We start from the raw sequence: 18,542 nt of genomic DNA on the forward strand, positions 1-18,542 counted from the left end.
TACTACTGTTTCGATTTTGTGTGGTTTTTTTTTTGGTGTTATTTATTCCCCACCATGTCCTCTACCACCGTCTTTAAAACCTCCGGTGTGTTGTTATTGAGCGTCTCCCCCCCATGCGTCTTGTAGTGTTCATTTATAACAGCTCAAAATAAGTGGTAAAGGAACTCTCCTCCATCCCCAGTGTAATCGAGTAGATGAGAGCCCAGCAAAAGAAGAGGCACAGGTTTTTTTTTTGTATCGATCAGGAATTGTTAGTGTACGGGAAAGAATTGTGTGCTTTCCCTTTGTAATGCTCTTTAGTGTTGTGTTGTATACTGTGCGACTTATCTACCTTCGTTGTTGCATAGAGTGTTGCACAAGTATTATCATAGAGAGGCATTACTTTGAAATGATCATTTCAACTCTTTGCTGATTTATGGTTGAAGCGAAATGTGTTCTCTAAATCATTCGCAATGGGTTTTAATGTAACCGTTTTCCCATGTTGTGTAAGCAAATAAGATACGCGGGTCATATGGAGCGTTAGTTTTGCATTCTATTTAGTTCGTTAATCTTTTTTAAAGAAATCAATCTCGACGGTTTTTATTAAATTGAATGGTTTAGTTTGACATTTTATTTGAATGCTTTATTTTTGTATCTTTCCTGATACGCGCTTTAATTTGCACATATACCCCAAACACATTTGTGTGTATTTGCGTGTTTTTTCTTTCTCTCCCAAATTTGAATAGCAAAGCATAATTCATACCCCTTAGCGCAGCATATCAAAGCAAGAAAGCAATAGAGTAAAAGCAAAAAAGGAATAAAAACTCAGGAGTATCAGAACGAAAAAGACTCTTCCACCACTAACCCCACCAGCAACAAAAAAGAAAAGAAGAAAAAATAGTAGTTTCGATAAAAAATATAGAGCAAAAAGAACAAAAAAAAAAAATCATAGCCAAAAAACAACAACCAAACAACAACTCATATTCTTCCCTTTTAAATCTAGCCAACATTGTTTTTAATGCCAATCGTTTTTTTCTCTCTCTCTCTCTTCTCTCTCTTTCTTCTGTTAAAAAAATCACTCTTTTTCTTCACTTTCCAAACCAAACAGAATCCATACCGGAGAGACTCCGTACGCATGCACATATTGTGATAAAAAATTTAGCCGCAAAGAACGATTAACGTATCACATAAGGTGAGCGCTTGTTCCACATCAGTCTTATTTTTCTCCCTCCTCCAATTTCCACTCTCCTCCGTCCGTGTCCCCCCTCACCACGCCACCTCACCAAACAATACACAGAACCGTATCACCAACCATCCCTATATTTTATATCACATTTCTTATATGAGAATTTAACCAAAAAATGAACAACCTAACCTTTGTCGTATGTGCAGTTACTACTACTACGACGGCGGTGTGTTTTGTGTGTGGTGTATTTTATATCACCACTTGCAATCTCTTGCATCACATTTTATTTGACGTCCAAATGTGAAGCAAGAATTAGGTTCATTTTTATTACTGACAATCAGATCTCATATCCTTGTATCATTCCACCCCCTTCACACATACACATATATACATTCACATATTCCCTTACCCGATCCTTTCCTTATTTCTGTTGTTTGTGGTTCGAATTTAAAGTAAACTATTATAATTATGTTAAAAGAAAATTGCTTAAACCTTTATCTTGTATGGATAAAATGCTATTAAAATCTGCAGCGAAAACTTATACATGAAAAAAAAAGATTAAATGAAATATTTACTGTAATTATTATCTGTATCCTTTAAACAAATTGAAACAAGCATTCCAATGGTGAACCATTATTTACAATTTTGTTGATCGATCAGATCATATCGACACAGCTGCAGCTCTCTCGAATTATTAAATATTTCATATTTGTCTTCGAATTCACATACTTACTTCACCATAACTTCCCACCCTCCCAGTCTAATCCACCCAAATTATCCTCCCTTCTGCCATGCAATTTCCCTGTCTTTTTTTCAAATTGATCCACTGCGATATAATGTAACACGATATATCTCGATACAAAATATTCAACCAACAACGAACGCAATTTGCAGGACAATTTTATACATATACCATTACATTCCTCGATATTACAGTTATATATAAATATCAACATATATATATTTCCAATCTGTTGTCTAGCCATCTGACACACCGTGTTGTTGTTGAACTATGATTTTTTGTTTACCACGTTTTACCACCTCCTTCAGCTTGAGTTGATTTTTTGGTTTGTTATTTTTTTATGTTGTATGTTTTGGGATAGATATTATTGTTTGTTGTCTCTGTCTGTCTCTCTCTCTCTACATTATTGTTCTTCTACGATCAAACGATATAAAATACTGCGGTACAAGGAAGGGCCAGTGTGATTAAAGCCTGTCCTCCCTCGTTTACTTGATAAAGTCGAGATACGTAAGTGTTATTCTTGACCAGTTCAGCGCATGATTCCTGCTGGTCTGGCAACCGTACTCAACAGTTATAGCATAATCGAAAAACGATAGCAGCAATCAAGAATCATAATTGCAAAATAATAGTGCCTGTGAACAACTAAAACGGCTTTAAGGAAACATAAAATCAGTTAAAGTAGACAACGAAATATGATGTGAACATGGGCAAGAGTTTCTTCTAGACGGGAGGGTGAAATATTAAAAAAGAATGGTTGTACAACTGTTAGTTTGTTATATGGATGCAATGATCGATGATCAACTTAATTTATACATTGTATATGTGTGTCCCATTAGATATGTTTTATCTAATGGTGGCCGCCATCCTTCTACTCTAATCATTCACCTTTCTCTCATACACAACCAACCACAACATCACCCCATATTTCTCCGATCTACTTTCTCCCGCCAAGTGCGGGGTACTTCCTATTATCGTTATGTCATTCCACATTCCCATTTCCTTTCTACCTCATCGTCTCCCCCAAAACCGTCTGCCTCATTTTGCTAATTCTTCTTCTTATACGCTAACACGCATCGGATTGTCTTTCGTGTGGCGTGTGATATTCCAATCGTGAACACACACTCTGTATCCAGATTACACACCGGAGAAACTCCCTATCAGTGCACGTACTGCGAGAAGAAATTCACTCGCAAAGAGCACCTTACAAATCACGTCAGGTGAGAAAATCGTGTTTCCACGTACCAGAACTGGGATGGGAAAGTCCGATGTTACTATCGCTGGAATCAGTAGAACAAAACGCAGATTCAACGAGAAGGATGTCAATTTGTGACGCCCCTATTTTTTAAAGACACTGTACTGAATCGATTTCAAATTGATTGATCAAAGAGTATATCTATACAGAGCATAATGTAACCTCTAAAGAGCTTATAATGCATAACATCTATTGGCTTAAAAAGTACTCTCGAGGCGCAATTTTGACATCCTTGCGTTTCATGGTTTGTTTTATTCGTTCAAAGTAACAAGGATACATACTTATAAAGACAGAAGTGAACCTGTTACCCTACCAAAATGTAATTTTCATTTTCCTTTTATTTTTCCACCTTCGGATGTGTACGATCGCGTGGCGGCCGTGTGACCAAACCAAACACACTATTGTTCTAATGAAAAAAAAAACGTTATCTCAGACTGCACACCGGAGAAACTCCCTATCCGTGCACGTACTGTGAAAAGAAGTTCACGCGCAAAGAACATCTTACCAATCATGTCAGGTGAGAGAGAACGAACGTCCTCCATCGGTAGACGATCGGCAGTGACTGATTAGTGCACGAATGGTGGTGGTGTGCTTGTGCAGTGTCGTTCGAAAATACGTGTGGCACGTAGCAATTACCCAGTTTGCGAAATGTTACCTGTAATTCTAGCTTTAAAGCATTAGCGTTTAATTTCTGCCTATAATCAAAAGCAAAGATAACCATCAATCTGTGGTATTGCTAATGCTCGTGTCTTTTCGACAGACACTCTCATACACATCAGCCCTGGAAGCCTTCAGAAAAGCAGGCTACTGATACCTTTTATTTCAATCTCTTTTTCTTTTTTTTTTCATTTCTATCTCCCCACCTTCCCTCGTGCGCGACAATCAACCCTTCTGTAATATGCTTGCCAAAAATACATCTTCGATCTGCTACAACACAATCCGTGCAATGCTGTTTAAAAAAAATCATCCTCCAAATTCCGAACTCCTTTTTTTCCTTCCCCCCCCCCATTCCTTGGATTTTGCTTTTGCCCTTTTCATTTCGTTTCTGGACAGATTGCACACCGGCGAGACCCCTTATCAGTGTACCTATTGTGACAAGAAATTCACGCGCAAAGAGCATTTGACTAATCATACAAGGTGAGCGTCGTTCGAGAGTCGCGTTTTATTTAGAGAAGTCGCTCTTTCATATTTAGTAAAACAATACACATATACACGAATTCCCCCCAATCACACGTCCTCCTCATGTCTTGAATGTACTTTTCTATACTACCCTTTCCTCCTCATTGTTCTCTCTCTCTCTGTGCCTATCCTAAAGCGAGATTAATTAGAGAGGTTTACAAATTGTTGATTTGAAATGACAAATGCTAGTTTTAAAATAGAGCTGGAGGACCCGAAATAAAACAATCACTTTGTTTCAATCGCGGTATTTAAAGTTGGTTTGAATTTCGTCCAAAAAACTGGTTGAATTTTACAAAAGAAACAAATTGGTTGTTTTGTTGTTGAGTCGATTTAAAATTAATATTGCTGACATACGTAGCGAGAACCCTATACCTCACTAACACTAAGATTTGTGGCAGTTGACGGCAACGTTATGTATATAAATTGGAACCTTAGTAAACAAGGGTAATATTAGTATCTCACTTACCACCACCGCCCTTCCCTCTCCTATCCCATTCTCCTTTGCCAATGGATCGATCGCGCATCCTTCTTTCCTTTAGAGAGTAACTATTAAAAAGAACTGATCACTAACAACTACTTACCTCCTCTCCCCCATCATCAAACAACGCAAGTGCGCAAGACAAATCATATGTTTTCCGAGCGACGAAATTTTTATGTAATTCCTGTGCTCTTCTTTTAAAAAAACAAAACAAAAATTCCATCGATGAATAACATACACGTACGTTGGTCCACCCCTACCGCTCCACCGACCCACCCACCCCACCCGCGGGGTGGAGAGTGGTGTGGCGTCGCGTGGCGTGGGGCGAAATTTGGGCCGGTTTTTCTCTTCTTCTTCCCTCTCGTTCTACCGTTCTCGACAGATTGCACACCGGAGAAACTCCTTATCATTGCACCTATTGCGAGAAGAAATTTATGCGCAAAGAACATTTAAAGAACCATATCAGGTGAGAGAGGGTGTGTTGCCGCCACCGCCACTATGTGTGTGTGTGTGTGTGTGTTAGGTGGTGTGCTTTATCAAAAGCCAAGCCCACCATCCCAAAACCAAAAAGCACCTACTTTATTTCTGCTGTTTTACTGTTAGGATTGTTTTTTCGTTGTTTTTACTTTACTCTCTACCCTACCCCTCGTTGCTTACCTACAACAACTTACCATCATCCTTAAACCACCATTGCTGCTCACTGCGCTCCATTCCATTATAGTTGCTATGCTTAGCTCTGCTGTGAATTACAAATTCATCCATTCATGCAACAGTCGAAACTTGTACTGTCTGATTTTGCAAGCTTTTTAAATCATCATCGGGAGATGTTGCTGTTTTGTTATCGATGTTATCATGCCTCACGTATCCTTTTCCGAGTCATTCGATCGTGTTTAGAAGCATAACTATGCTCTATGATTGTATCATATATCAGCTCAATATCTCTGCCTAGTAGCTCCTCTGTTTAGCAACTACGCGAATACTAGCAACTTTTTCTTTTGCATATGGTTTTATTTCCGTTAGTAGCAGTGCTCTGTAACTACACACTTCTCACCCTCTCTCTCGCTCTCTCTTTGTGTCACTCTCAACCATCCATTTATTGCTTTTGGTGTGTATCATTCGTGCAAATCGTGTTTTCATCCGTCTGCATACCTTCTGTCGCCTTTTCCCCCATTTCTTGTTGTGTTAGTATTGGGGGAAAATAAAACCGGAAAAATTTAATGTTTTGTTATTGATCGTACGTTTTCATCGAAATTGTTTGTTTTGGAAATGGTAAACTCTACCAATCAAAATTATTTCAAAATTTGTCAAACTTCATTTGAGACAGTTTTGTGATGAACAAAACCATAAGTGCGACAAGGCACATTCGCAGCACAATTTGGTCGTGTAAAAATCATTGGAAAATCTTGCGTTTGTAAGGAGAAAAACATGACAATAACAATCCATATACCACCGTCTATTATCCATTTGCTTCATGATAATACGCGCGCTCTCTCTCTTGTGTTTAATGTCACATTAACTGGGACATACCGGCAATCTAATAATTCCTTCGCATGAATGTTGTTCACTGGTGGTCAAATCGCTTACCCCCTTTATCCGGTCACATCCTGTCCCCCTTTTATCGCCTGCAACTTCACTAGTAATTTTTCGTAGTGTGTTGTTTGGGTGTGTATTTTGCTGTCTCATGACTCATGATGCGTGCGCCATGCTGCTTTCATATCATTGGTTTCATGTTTCATCTACAATCATCTCACGTCGCAACCACTAACCGCATTGTTCACACACCATAGGCCAATTGGAATCAAATATGACTTGAGTCAGTCGCGCTATACCTGCAAAGCCTCGACAGTTTCAGAGACTTTGCAGAGGAAGTAATGACCATTGAAACATTTGGCTCACAAAACTGCACGAACATCTCGTGCGAACAAAATTTTTCTAGGGCTCGCTCGAATTGGCTTAACACATTATCCTGATCCGTCATCGTGTTGATCGGTAGCAAACAACGCTATCTTTTTCAAAATTTAAACTGAGTGTGTGACACCTCTGCTGTGGAGGTGAATTCTGCTCTCTTTTTCTACCAAATTAATGGGGAAAAAATAGCAGACGTGATCGTAGAAGATCGTTTATTGTTTTTAGTTATCACTAGCTCCCCATCATTTTGCGTTTTCGTTTTTAACTGTAATACCCAAAACACCCTGTAGACAGGTTTCATTTACTGTATGTTTCATTCATCTTATTTTGTAGCGTTTTTGCATCATGTAGATAGTTTGAAAGTGAGAAGTCATCTAATGATATTATGCATTATGTTTTAGTTTAATTAAACAAGCATGCTTTATTACACAAACACATACACTCATCTCATCAACTCCCGTTCCAACTGTTTGTCTCGGTTTCCCGCAACCTTTTCTAATGCCATGTTCTTCGTAATGAGCTTTCTAGTGGTCGTTATTGAAATTAACCTGCAAAGTTTGTTAAAGAAACTTTCCCGCTTCCTAAAAGGCGTATGTCAATTGTGTTTAATAACAACCATCATCAACAAGCAAATTTAGTTCGCATCGCGCAAACCTTTCATATACCATTTGTCGTTCTTGTTTCCATCCGTTCATCGAAAAAAGATATTTTATTTCGGGAGGGTGTTTTTTTATTTAGCACACACCACGTACCCATGCATTTCTTAAATCGTTCTCTCTCCGCTATGTGTGTCTCACTATCTTCTCTTTACGGTATTATTATCCATCGTCACTCTTGCCAGATTGCATACCGGAGAAACTCCGTACCAATGTACGTACTGCCAGAAGAAATTCACGCGAAAAGAGCATTTAACAAACCACACCAGGTGAGAAAAAACGACGACAAAAGTTAAACTTCACACCAGCAAAAATCCATCCAGTTTCGAAAGGGAGAAATGTAACATTTTAGTTGCGATTCGATTGAATGAAATTAGATTACCTTTAGTTTATTTCTTTCTTATCATGGTTAATCAAATATTTATAAACATATTAATCGAAATGGTAGAATGATTTGATGGTATCGTGCTTCTCAGACATTCAGTTGATGTTAGTTTCTTGTTTAATACATTTTTCGATATCTGTACTTTCTTCTCCAACTACTTTACACTATCACCACCTCTACGGAACTACTACGATGTGTGTAAAAAATCGATCTTACCAACCGAATTCAACACATACTATGCGAAAATCGCACACACACACATTCTGCGCCACTCGATTCTACTGTCGAATGATCGTGTATATACACACCACCTACCGGTAGATTGCATACGGGCGAAACTCCTTACCAGTGTTCTTATTGCCAGAAGAAGTTCACCCGCAAAGAACATCTCACAAATCACGTCAGGTGAGAATAGTCGTTCCACCAAATCCTGCTAAACTCATTCTCTAAGCGAGCGATTTTTCAAATCATGAATGCTCTCTCAAGTGCTAAACCCAATCGTTTGTTCAATATTGACGAAAGAAGGAAATTATGTCAGGGTACACACACACGGGCCAAATGCTTGGTTAATGGTTGGAAGAAATGTACAACTTTAATGGTTTTTCAGTACTCTTCACAGTGCACTCCAGTTACTGTGCATTTCACGGTTGTTAAGCGAAAATATTTAAATTAATGTCTAAACTTCATCTCATCACACGATAAATTTTTTCAACTAATTCGACTACATTTTCTAGAAACAATATTAGTAAGAACTGTCGTGGTCCGAGGATTAAAATTTAAAATCTTTTTCAAGCGTTCTGTCAAAGTGAGAATTGGTCTAGATCCCACGACCCTCAGTGTGCTGGTCTAACCAGTTGTCTACTACACCACATGATCCTCGTTTTAGGAGAGAGATAATAAGCAATTTAATGTGAGAAACAGACACTTATACTGAATATCGTTGTTTTACGATCATTTCGTTTCCGAATCATAGCACAATAGTTGGTGGTGTTGTGTTTGCAGTAGAGGTCCATTAAAAGTCCATTTCTTTCGGTTGTGCCAATGCTGTGCCACTCTGTTTTCCTCTTCTTTCGTCTTTGCCGAACTAGATGTGTTTAGCCTGAATTGCATAATAATGTTCGTGTTTTCGTGTCCGCTCTCCAAGAATCTAATACTTAAACGTTTTGTCTTTTCTTTTCTCTTCTTATTCCCTGATGTGTGGTTCCCTCGGTTTCACACATCGTTCCGTTTGATGAACTCTGTACATCGTTGAATTATATTGTTTTTTCGACCATTTGTGGTGGGCTGTTGGCACACAATCCGATTTTCTCACGTGTGACTTGTGACATGGGGGAATGATTGATCACAAACGATCGGCGACAACGATTTCAATTTAACGGAAACCCTTTACTTCCTATCAAACTTCAACTATGAAACATGATCTCATATCACACGGTTACCGTTTGCGGTGTGATTGTCATGTTTACCCTTTGCTCCTATTCCTGCTCTCCTCCATTCACTCCCCTGCGTGATCGTGATCGTCCTCTCGCGACCACCTTTCCTGCGGGCTCCGGACTCTTCGGTTTTGTTTGTAGGCTGCACACCGGCGAGACTCCCTACACGTGTACCTATTGTCAGAAGAAGTTTACGCGTAAAGAGCATTTGACGAATCACGTCAGGTGAGGGACTGTTTATTTAATCTCATTAATTCTTTTAAATGTAAACCACTCTCACTTACCATATATACCATATTTCCCCTTCAAAAACAATGTTCTCATCCAATGTCGTAGAAAAGTCCCGTCACAAGAACAAAAACAACACCATAAATCCTACCCTACCACCACCACCACCACCCTCTATAATCGTACACGAAAAAATCGCTCCTCTTTCCGTTCAATCCATGTACATGGCAATCAGAAAGCAGCTGTGTCAGTCCTTCTGTGAAAGGGCACGGCTTTTGGTTTTGTTCACAAAAAATGGGAAATATTGTTGGTTCAATCATCTGATGTTGTTTTGTTTTTTTTATTCAAGTCCAATAGTCGTGTCATTTTTTACGTATTTACTTACTTACGTACCTGTTATACGCATTTTGTTCATCTGTTTCAATGCTTGATCTTGTGTACATCGTTGGCTGTACTACATAAGCGTTTTGGATGTACTGTTTATTTGACACGTGTTATCGATCGTGTTATTGATCGCTATTTGCCGCGTGAAGTGTGTTTTGTCTAGTAATATGTGTTTTTACTTTTGTTGTTAAGAAGGATCACAGGAGAGCTGACTAAATGTTAATTAGTGTAAGCGTGTCTTTACTATAGCACAGTTTTACATGTGGCAGGAAAGAAGAGTTGCTTTGCAGTTGAATGCACACTTCATTGGAAGCAGAAAAAAATGTGCACCTTTTAACGACTTCAATCAACGATAAGCGTGAAACCCGTGGAAAAGGAGAGTTCACTCTGTTAAAAGATAACGTAGATAACTACATTACAAATACGACGAAGGACATCTCAAACATTGAGTAGTCGATTCGGTATGAAGCTCTTCAACGTTCATGAATTTTTATTTCAAGAATTTGTTACAGACAGTCGATGTGTACTCACTTAGCTGTATTATATGTACCGAAATGCAATCTACCGGAGGACGTGAGCCGCACTCTCCACAAAAGAAAAACAACACGATCGTTCAAACTGTTTTCTTCTTTTGTGGTTTATACAACACATAAATACGCACGATCATACGACGAGTAGTTTTGTGGGACGAGTTTAAAAAATACATGACCAAAGCGAGTGTAGCAAAAGTATCGTTTGTTTCGGTAGAGACGATTGGTGTGACCTGGTTGGTAAAAAACTATGTTTGTGCAGTAGAACAAGTATACGTACAAGTTGTGTAGCGAAAGAGATCGAACTTTAAAGGTTTCGTAATGTGCGCGACCGATTTAGAAATGCATGGGAGAATAACAACGCCGCGTTCTGGTGTAGCCAGAGAGCAAACGGTTCGGTCAACATTAATTAGTCAGCTCTTGTTTTTTTTTGATGAAGCGGAGGCATATTCAATGTATGTGCCTCGCTGTGTTTTTGTTGTGTTTTCGTATTTCAGTTATTTTAATTTTATTATTGATCGTATAAACAAAACAACGTGTCAGATGGTTGGATAAACAATATGATTTTCCTTGTACATGCAATTGCTTCCTATCCCTCTTTCCCGTTCCTACCACACTCTCCCCATCGCACAGTATTCTTAGATGTAATTTTAGCATACAAATCCTAGTATTTTTCACCCTATAATCATCATACAATTTCATTTCGATGAACAATAAGACCCCGGTAAATGGTATTGATTGTGTTGCCGTCTCTAGTGTACATACCAGTTAAAGCAGGTCCGATGGGACGAATACAGTTTTGTTTGTTTATTGCACCTAGTTGTGTCCCGTGGTTGGTAACAATTGTAGTTCATTTTTTAGCATCACTAGCGCGTAGTGTCTGCACATACATATTTTTCTGTTTTTGTCTTGTTTTAGTGTTTTTTTTTCTTCCCTCGCATATGTGTGCAAGTAATCGGTAGCTGTAATTAGTTTTGTATGTCAAATGCCTGTTGATCATTTTACTGGTTTACTGTAAATATTGTATTGAGGTAAAATAATTGAATATATATTTTTTGTTTTATAAAAAAAAAACCCGCCCGGGGTCTTGTTTTTCCTCGATAGTAACTCATTTCATTATTGATTTTTCCCCATGTCCTCATTTAAAAACTCATAGACACCGTTTGTGCTCGATAGTTAAACGAAACAATAAAAATGTTACCAAATATTGCGCAAATGCTAAATTTTGTATTTTTTTCCTTCTTTTTCCCCGTTTCGCCATTTCTTCCTCAACATGAAATTTTGTAATTTCGGTTTGCTGACCAAAAAAAAAACAACACCAATCACCAACACACACAATCATACAACACATACTTTCCTCTTGAAATATGTCCCCGTTTGTTGTACACCGGATTTTGACTACCACATCATCTGCTCGCGTGTACCCCCATAATGTTGCCGCCTGTACTACCACAATTATTTCTTCTACTGCTACTACTACTACTACCACCACCATCAAAACTACTCTTCTTCTACTACTTTGAACTACTACTACTATTCTATTCGCCACTATCCAACCACCATCACCAACAACCAGATTGCACACTGGCGAGACTCCCTTCCAGTGCACGTATTGCCAGAAGAAATTTACGCGAAAAGAACATTTGACCAACCATACCAGGTGAGGATGTTTACTTTTTCTACCAACTTTCCTCCTTTTGTTTCGGTTCATCAACACCATCACCACATCTTTCATAATTCCGACCCCCTGCCCTTGCCCCTGCCGACTTCAATCATCAAGTTACAGAGTGAATAGCATTTCTCTTAACAACAGTGGTCTAGCAACCCATTTGGATCCTCGAGTCCTCTTAACTATTGCTTCTGTTGCTAATAACTCTCATTCAAAATCTAATTTTTAATAGTATCTCCATTTCATCTACTAGCAATGCAAAATCCAATTAGAGATCCCATGTTGAACATGTCCTCTCCCCCTTGAGGACCACACTACTATCAATTTAACCACTCCGTACCTACAATACAATCGGCAACCATTTCCACCCCTCATATCATCTTCTGTCCCCTTTATTTGTTGCTCTCTCTCTTTCTCTCATCATTTTAAGTTGATGAAAAGTAAGTTATGCTGCGACAGCGCGTGTATACAGGCAACAACATTGACGCGACTATTGGGATGCAAACAGTTTGTGTACAGAAATAATCCCCTTTCCTCTTTGGAATCTTTAAAATCAGGTCGTTGTTCTTGTTTAGTGTGTATCATATTGATTAGCAAGTAAAAGGTATCCTGGAGCACAATTATATTAATATGTAAAATATTACACCACTTTCTTTTGGAAGAAGAACTATTCATAGTGCGTACCAATATGTTTGATGAAACATTTTTCCTGTAAACCTACTAAAAACAAACTTGTGTAAAATTAGTGTTGTGTAATCAGAAGCAGTAGTAGAGTTTTGCTACAATGGATAATAATATCATCTGTACAAAGATATAATACATTGATCGAAATTTTAATCGTCAAACAATTTGAACATTAATATTCTCCTGATCATTGTCTGTCTAAAAAAAATCCCCCCTGATGTACCCATCACACGATAAAATACACTAGCCATGCGAGATCCCCAAATTCAGATAACTCTAAACACATTCACCTTCTTAATTGGTAAACTTAAAATTTCAAAAGCTTTTTTTAAAATACGATTCTATTGATCAATCGCTAACTGATAATGCGCTGAGAAAAGAGGAAGGAACAACTATAGCAGCACCTTCGTGTATCAGCATTATCGTTTGTTTGATCATACATAAAAACACAATTACCCTTTTTTACCCTTGGTTCCTTATGATAAGTTAAGCGCTGTTGTTGCATTGTTGACGTTGCCGCAAAACAAAATCTTAGTAAATATTAGTTACTAACCCTAAATACTCATTCTTTATGTTTTAGTAGTGATCTTTCTACCCCCTCCCCAGTCCCCCGTCATTTCATACTCGTCCGTTATCATTCATCTTGAGAGCGACCATACCACACCCCATTCTCCACCTGATCGTGCCAAATAACACTCCATAACACACATCACATTGTAGCATCTCCTCTTGTTGCTCTGTTTCTCTCGGTTTTGTTCCCCTTTCCGTTTTCGTGTGTTCTGTTTTCTTCTTCTTGTTTCCACTAACTAATTTCTACTCAACAGATTACACACCGGTGAGACTCCGTATCATTGCACCTATTGCGAGAAGAAGTTCATGAGAAAAGAACACCTTACGAACCATATCAGGTGAGAGCGATACTGTTGAATGACAGCGAACGGACGACAAGCGTGTGCTGGTTGTTTTCTACGCCTCCTCCTCCTTCTCCTCCTGTTACATTACGATTCCTATCGCATTTGGTCGTCCCTGCTACTGTTATGTTTGTTCTTTCTTCTCTTCCATACACCATACCGCCCACATCCCACCGCCACCACTTAGTGATTGCTCCTAGCTAGTTATTGTGTCTACTACTGCTTCTAATAATATCAGTACTATCTTTATCATCACCACTGCCAGTTGTTTTATTGTATATACGTGTCCTTTTCTTACTTCTGTTGCCCTCTGGTGTTTCGTTAAGTTGTATATTATTTATGTATAGTTTGTAGTTACGATATGCGTTTATAATAGTGTATAGTGTTAGAGAATGGTATTTAAGGGTTTTTTTGTACAAATTATTATTATTATAGTTTACCTTACTCTTATATTTTCTCATTTTGGGGTTTGAAATTTGCAAAATGTGTTTCCCTTTTGTTTAGGTTATAGATGCAACGCAACTAAGGAAAAATATGTCGAACGATCTATGACTTGTTTTAGTTAACTAGTCAAACAACTAACCTCGCAACATTCCCAACTCTTTCCCTTCCCAAACAAACTGTTCATTCCCATCATTTCCTCTTCACCTAAACACCAATCCCAACACAACAACTATTCATTCATATATACACACACAAACACACACACACATTTATCAACAATATACCTAGCTCTTTTCTCTCTTTACACAACTTTTCACATTTGCTGTCGCACACCGACCGACTTCATCATCTCGCACTGTAGTAGCGTGAGAGCAGCTTATCGATCTCGTTTCGATTAATCAATCAGCCGAAGTCAATCAATCATGCTTTGATCGGTTTGAAATGGAATAATAATTTATAGAAAGCAAGACAACGAGCTTTTTTCTGGGGGAAAGTGAGGAGATGAATTCAAACAACAGTGTATTTCGTTTTTTGAAATATGATTGTTTTGATTGGTTTTCCATCATTGTGATATGGAGAGATTTTTTAAAATTATGGATAGTGTTTCGTTGTGTAAAAGCATACGTTACGTTAGTGCGAATATAATACGAGTTGTTTGAGAATTTAACATTGTCGTTTAATGTTCGTTTGTTAATTTCATTACGTTCTATGTTCCGTCAGATGCTTGTTTTGTTAAGACATGAGACATTAGATTAGTTTTGTTTTGGAATTTTAATGAGCAATTTGTGCAATTTTGATCATGTACGTTCTATGTATGCTTGTGTTTTTTACCCTTTTTTTCTTACTATGTTTGGCACAAAACTTTGCAAGCAGAGAAATAGAAGTTCCCATTCCATGTCCAAATTCTTAGTTTTCTCTCATTATGTTCTTCTAATGTTTCATTTTCCCTCTTCATTCCATTTACATATCGTTGCTGTTCACTTTCTTTTTCATTGTCCCCCTTTTTTGTCTTTTTTTTTGTTTACATTCATTCACGAACCTATTACTGATTGTGTTTTTTTTTCTTTTTTGTTTTCTCTTCTGTCTCGTCTTTTGTCTCTCTGTCTTTTCTCTCTCTATCTATTATTTGTATGTATCTATTCCTCCAAACAGATTGCACACCGGAGAAACTCCCTATCAGTGCACGTATTGCGGGAAGAAATTCACCCGAAAAGAGCATTTAACAAATCATGTCAGGTGAGGGAACAAAATAAACAAAAAATCCAAATCCAAGAACCTCCACTAACTTAATTTAGAAAAAAAAAACAACAACAATGAATCAACACAAACAAAGTCTCCTCTCTCTCTCCCCCACTTGTTTAGTTCACTTGTTTTAGTATGTTATTTTAGTTTTCTTTGCCATTTTGGATTGTTGTTGCACCTTCCCTGATGCGAATTCTCTCTGAGTATCGTTGTTTTAACCTAGTCTGTCTTCTTTAGCTTGGTTTCAATGAAAACAAATCAGTGTTAAGTTGTAAATTATAAGTATAGATGATCGAAAGAATAGTTTTAATAGTTCTGTTTGTCTACTACGTATTCCTAAGACTTTTTAGTTTTACACCAATTATCTCCTTAATGCAAATTGCTCACTACATGTTCTTAACCGGATTGAGTCCTGATCTCAGCATTTTAGTTTTTCTTTGTTTTCTCAATCCTAGAGTTATCTATTTTTTTTTTTCTACAATTGACCACTGACAATGGAATGAATTGTGTTTTATTCAGTAAATTAAAAAAAAACATAAATTGCCAGCTCTTGAACGAAGGCGCACGTAAACTGAAACACTCCCACCTGCCAAGTAATACATGTGTGCGCGTGAGAGTGTATGTGTGTGTGTGTTTTCCAGTTTTTTGTTTTTCGTTAAATTTGTTGTTCTATCAACAGATTGCATACCGGAGAGTCTCCCTATCGGTGTTCGTACTGTAACAAGTCATTCACCAGAAAAGAGCACCTCAAGAATCACGTCAGGTGAGGGCCGGTTTTATTTTCATCCTGTCTTTCTCTCTCTTACACACACACTCTCTCTCTCTTTCTCTCTCCTTCGCTCTCACAATATCGCTCTCCTTCTCTATCTTTCTCTCTCCTCCTGCTCCATCGTTATCTTTGTCTATTACCATTTGTCTGTTACTTATCTGCCAAATCATCTTTCTCGAACCACCACCACCATAATTCAAAACAAATGGAATGTCCGTATCATCCGTGCATTGAAAAACACAGTTTCATGGTACCATTTTTATTGTGCATCACTGCTTAATGTGCATCTTGAACTAACACATGCATCTAAAACTAGTTGTGCCATACCGGGGCGTAAGTGATTACTTTTCTTTCTTACGTTCTTATGTGTTTGTCTGTTTGTGAATTTTTATTGAATAATTTATATTTCAACATGATTTTTGTTTTGTATCTCCTGCTCTAATTGCTATCGAGCGCGTGCATACTTCATTTGCAAATATAGCATTAATTATTATGATTATTTAAATGTTTGCATATTAATATAAAATTGCGAATTTTTTGCCTTCGTTTATTGATTTGTTCGTATGTTTTTACACAAATCCCATTAGTCTAGCAGCAGCATACAAACATAACATATACACACACACATACGTGACTATCTGAAACACACTCTCTATTAATCATGATTCTAAAATCATCGATCCAATTTATATTAGTGCGTGTGGGCAGAGTGTGCGCTTGCGTATTTATAATATCATGCCTCGACAACAGTACATAATAGATGCGATTGGTGAGAGAAAATATGATAATGGTGATAATAGCAACAATAATAGCAAAAGATGGAAAACAAAGCCCTCCCACACTCTCCCCTTTCTTTCTGTCTGTATGAGGAAAGAGAAAATCCGGGGAGGAGAGGGGTGAAATTAAGCAGGATGATGGGAGAGAGTAGTGTAAAAGAGAACGGTATTGGGGGTTGAAGATGAGAGAGAGTGAGGGGGTGGGGGAGGGGATGGTAAGAGAAGGAGGTTGAGAGGTGGGGGGATGTGCACATAAAGTACGTGTGTTGTGTGCATCCGCTCATGTTTTCTAAAGCGTTTTTTTTTCGTTTTTCGTGCGAGCAAAAATTGGATTTTCATGTCCGGTGGCAATTTCAATTTCAATAGCGAAGGTCTAATTAGATTACTACTTCATTAATGATGTACCCGAAGCGAACATTAATTCAATCGATTATGTGTCGGAACAGTAGTGGAGCGCTGTGTCTGTGTGTGTGTGTCGAGTCGTGTACACATAATGAGGATCGTTGTCGTGCTCTGGTGCGTGTAGTAGAGCCTTATGCGGTTTACACAGCGTATCCCACCCCTCCAGCGTTGGTGTAGGCTTTTTGCATTCATTTCAATAAATAATGCTGGTCCCGTGTGAATTTTAAATGGTACCAAAAGTGTTGATGGAGATACAGTTGGTAGCAAATGGTTTTGTTTTCTTTTTTTTTTAGTTTAGAATTTTAAATTGTTTGGTTGATTGAATAGTAATGAGAGCTGGTATAAAGCAATGTCCTGCTAAAATCGTCCCTTTCCTCAACCATTTACAAGTTCCATCCATCAATACATCTCCATCCCCAGTATCAGTACTTACTTCCTGATGTAGCCATCCTCCTCATGCCTAGTTTTTGTATGTTGTTGGTTGTTTATTTAGTTACTATTGCGATTAGTTTGGTATTATTATTATTCGGTTGCCATAATAATAAACGTTTAATTGAAATAGTTTAAAAACTGCCGTTAGCCCAGCCCGCTACTAATATAAACATGCTACTCGCGCTCCCTATGTTTTTATTATCCAGTGATTTTATATGTTCCCATTTCCTTTTTCCTGAACCTACCAAATATACACATACACGATACATTCCCCCCGTACATTTCCATCGCTATATTTTGCATGCAACATAAATACACCACCACATACACCACAAATATAGTTTTAATTTCACATCATTGTATACAATCCCCTTCTAAGCTGATGTTTGCAATGGTACTCCCGGGGGGAAATAATTAATGAACAATTTAAATTGTTTTTATTATAAGAAAGTGATTTTTGAATAATTTCTTCTGGGGGTATCATTACAAACATAAAGCGATTCATCCACGATCCATTAACATTAAAGAAGTCCAAACTTAACAATCCCCTTATCCAATGTGTGCGCAAAACTATGAATTGAAAACTTTAACCATGTTTCTTCTATTCTATTCTCTTCCCCTATTTGCGATGTAAATGTTTGCCGTTATCTCGATTGGAAATCTAAAATAATCCCAAAACAGACTGCATACGGGGGACTCACCGCACAAATGTGAGTACTGCAACAAAACGTTCACGCGGAAGGAGCATCTCAACAATCACATGCGTCAGCACAGTGGAGACAATCCACACTGTTGCAATGTGTGCAACAAGACCTTCACGCGGAAGGAGCATCTGATCAACCATATGAGGTAAGTGTGTGTGGATGTGTGTGG

At 38.0% G+C, this 18,542-nt stretch overlaps 1 protein-coding gene across 50 annotated transcripts in view; it reads left to right on the forward strand.

The window, feature by feature from the left end:
* Positions 1–18,542, forward strand: part of LOC120955220 (zinc finger protein 271) — a 68,345-nt gene that overhangs the window by 37,034 nt on the left and 12,769 nt on the right. For 31 of the 50 annotated variants that reach the window (XM_040375852.2, XM_049609218.1, XM_049609219.1 and 28 more), the window contains 13 exons: positions 1,088–1,171; positions 3,041–3,124; positions 3,593–3,676; positions 4,213–4,296; positions 5,199–5,282; positions 7,566–7,649; positions 8,087–8,170; positions 9,340–9,423; positions 11,917–12,000; positions 13,518–13,601; positions 15,201–15,284; positions 15,970–16,053; positions 18,351–18,518. In XM_040375852.2, coding sequence (XP_040231786.1) covers positions 1,088–1,171; positions 3,041–3,124; positions 3,593–3,676; positions 4,213–4,296; positions 5,199–5,282; positions 7,566–7,649; positions 8,087–8,170; positions 9,340–9,423; positions 11,917–12,000; positions 13,518–13,601; positions 15,201–15,284; positions 15,970–16,053; positions 18,351–18,518 — 1,176 coding nt within the window. The remainder of the gene's footprint in view (positions 1–1,087; positions 1,172–3,040; positions 3,125–3,592; positions 3,677–4,212; positions 4,297–5,198; positions 5,283–7,565; positions 7,650–8,086; positions 8,171–9,339; positions 9,424–11,916; positions 12,001–13,517; positions 13,602–15,200; positions 15,285–15,969; positions 16,054–18,350; positions 18,519–18,542) is intronic. The other 19 variants (XM_049609220.1, XM_049609263.1, XM_049609256.1 and 16 more) reach the window with 17 other exon arrangements.

This window comes from Anopheles coluzzii, chromosome 3 (genome assembly GCF_943734685.1).
Source record: "Anopheles coluzzii chromosome 3, AcolN3, whole genome shotgun sequence".
NCBI lineage: Eukaryota > Metazoa > Arthropoda > Insecta > Diptera > Culicidae > Anopheles > Anopheles coluzzii.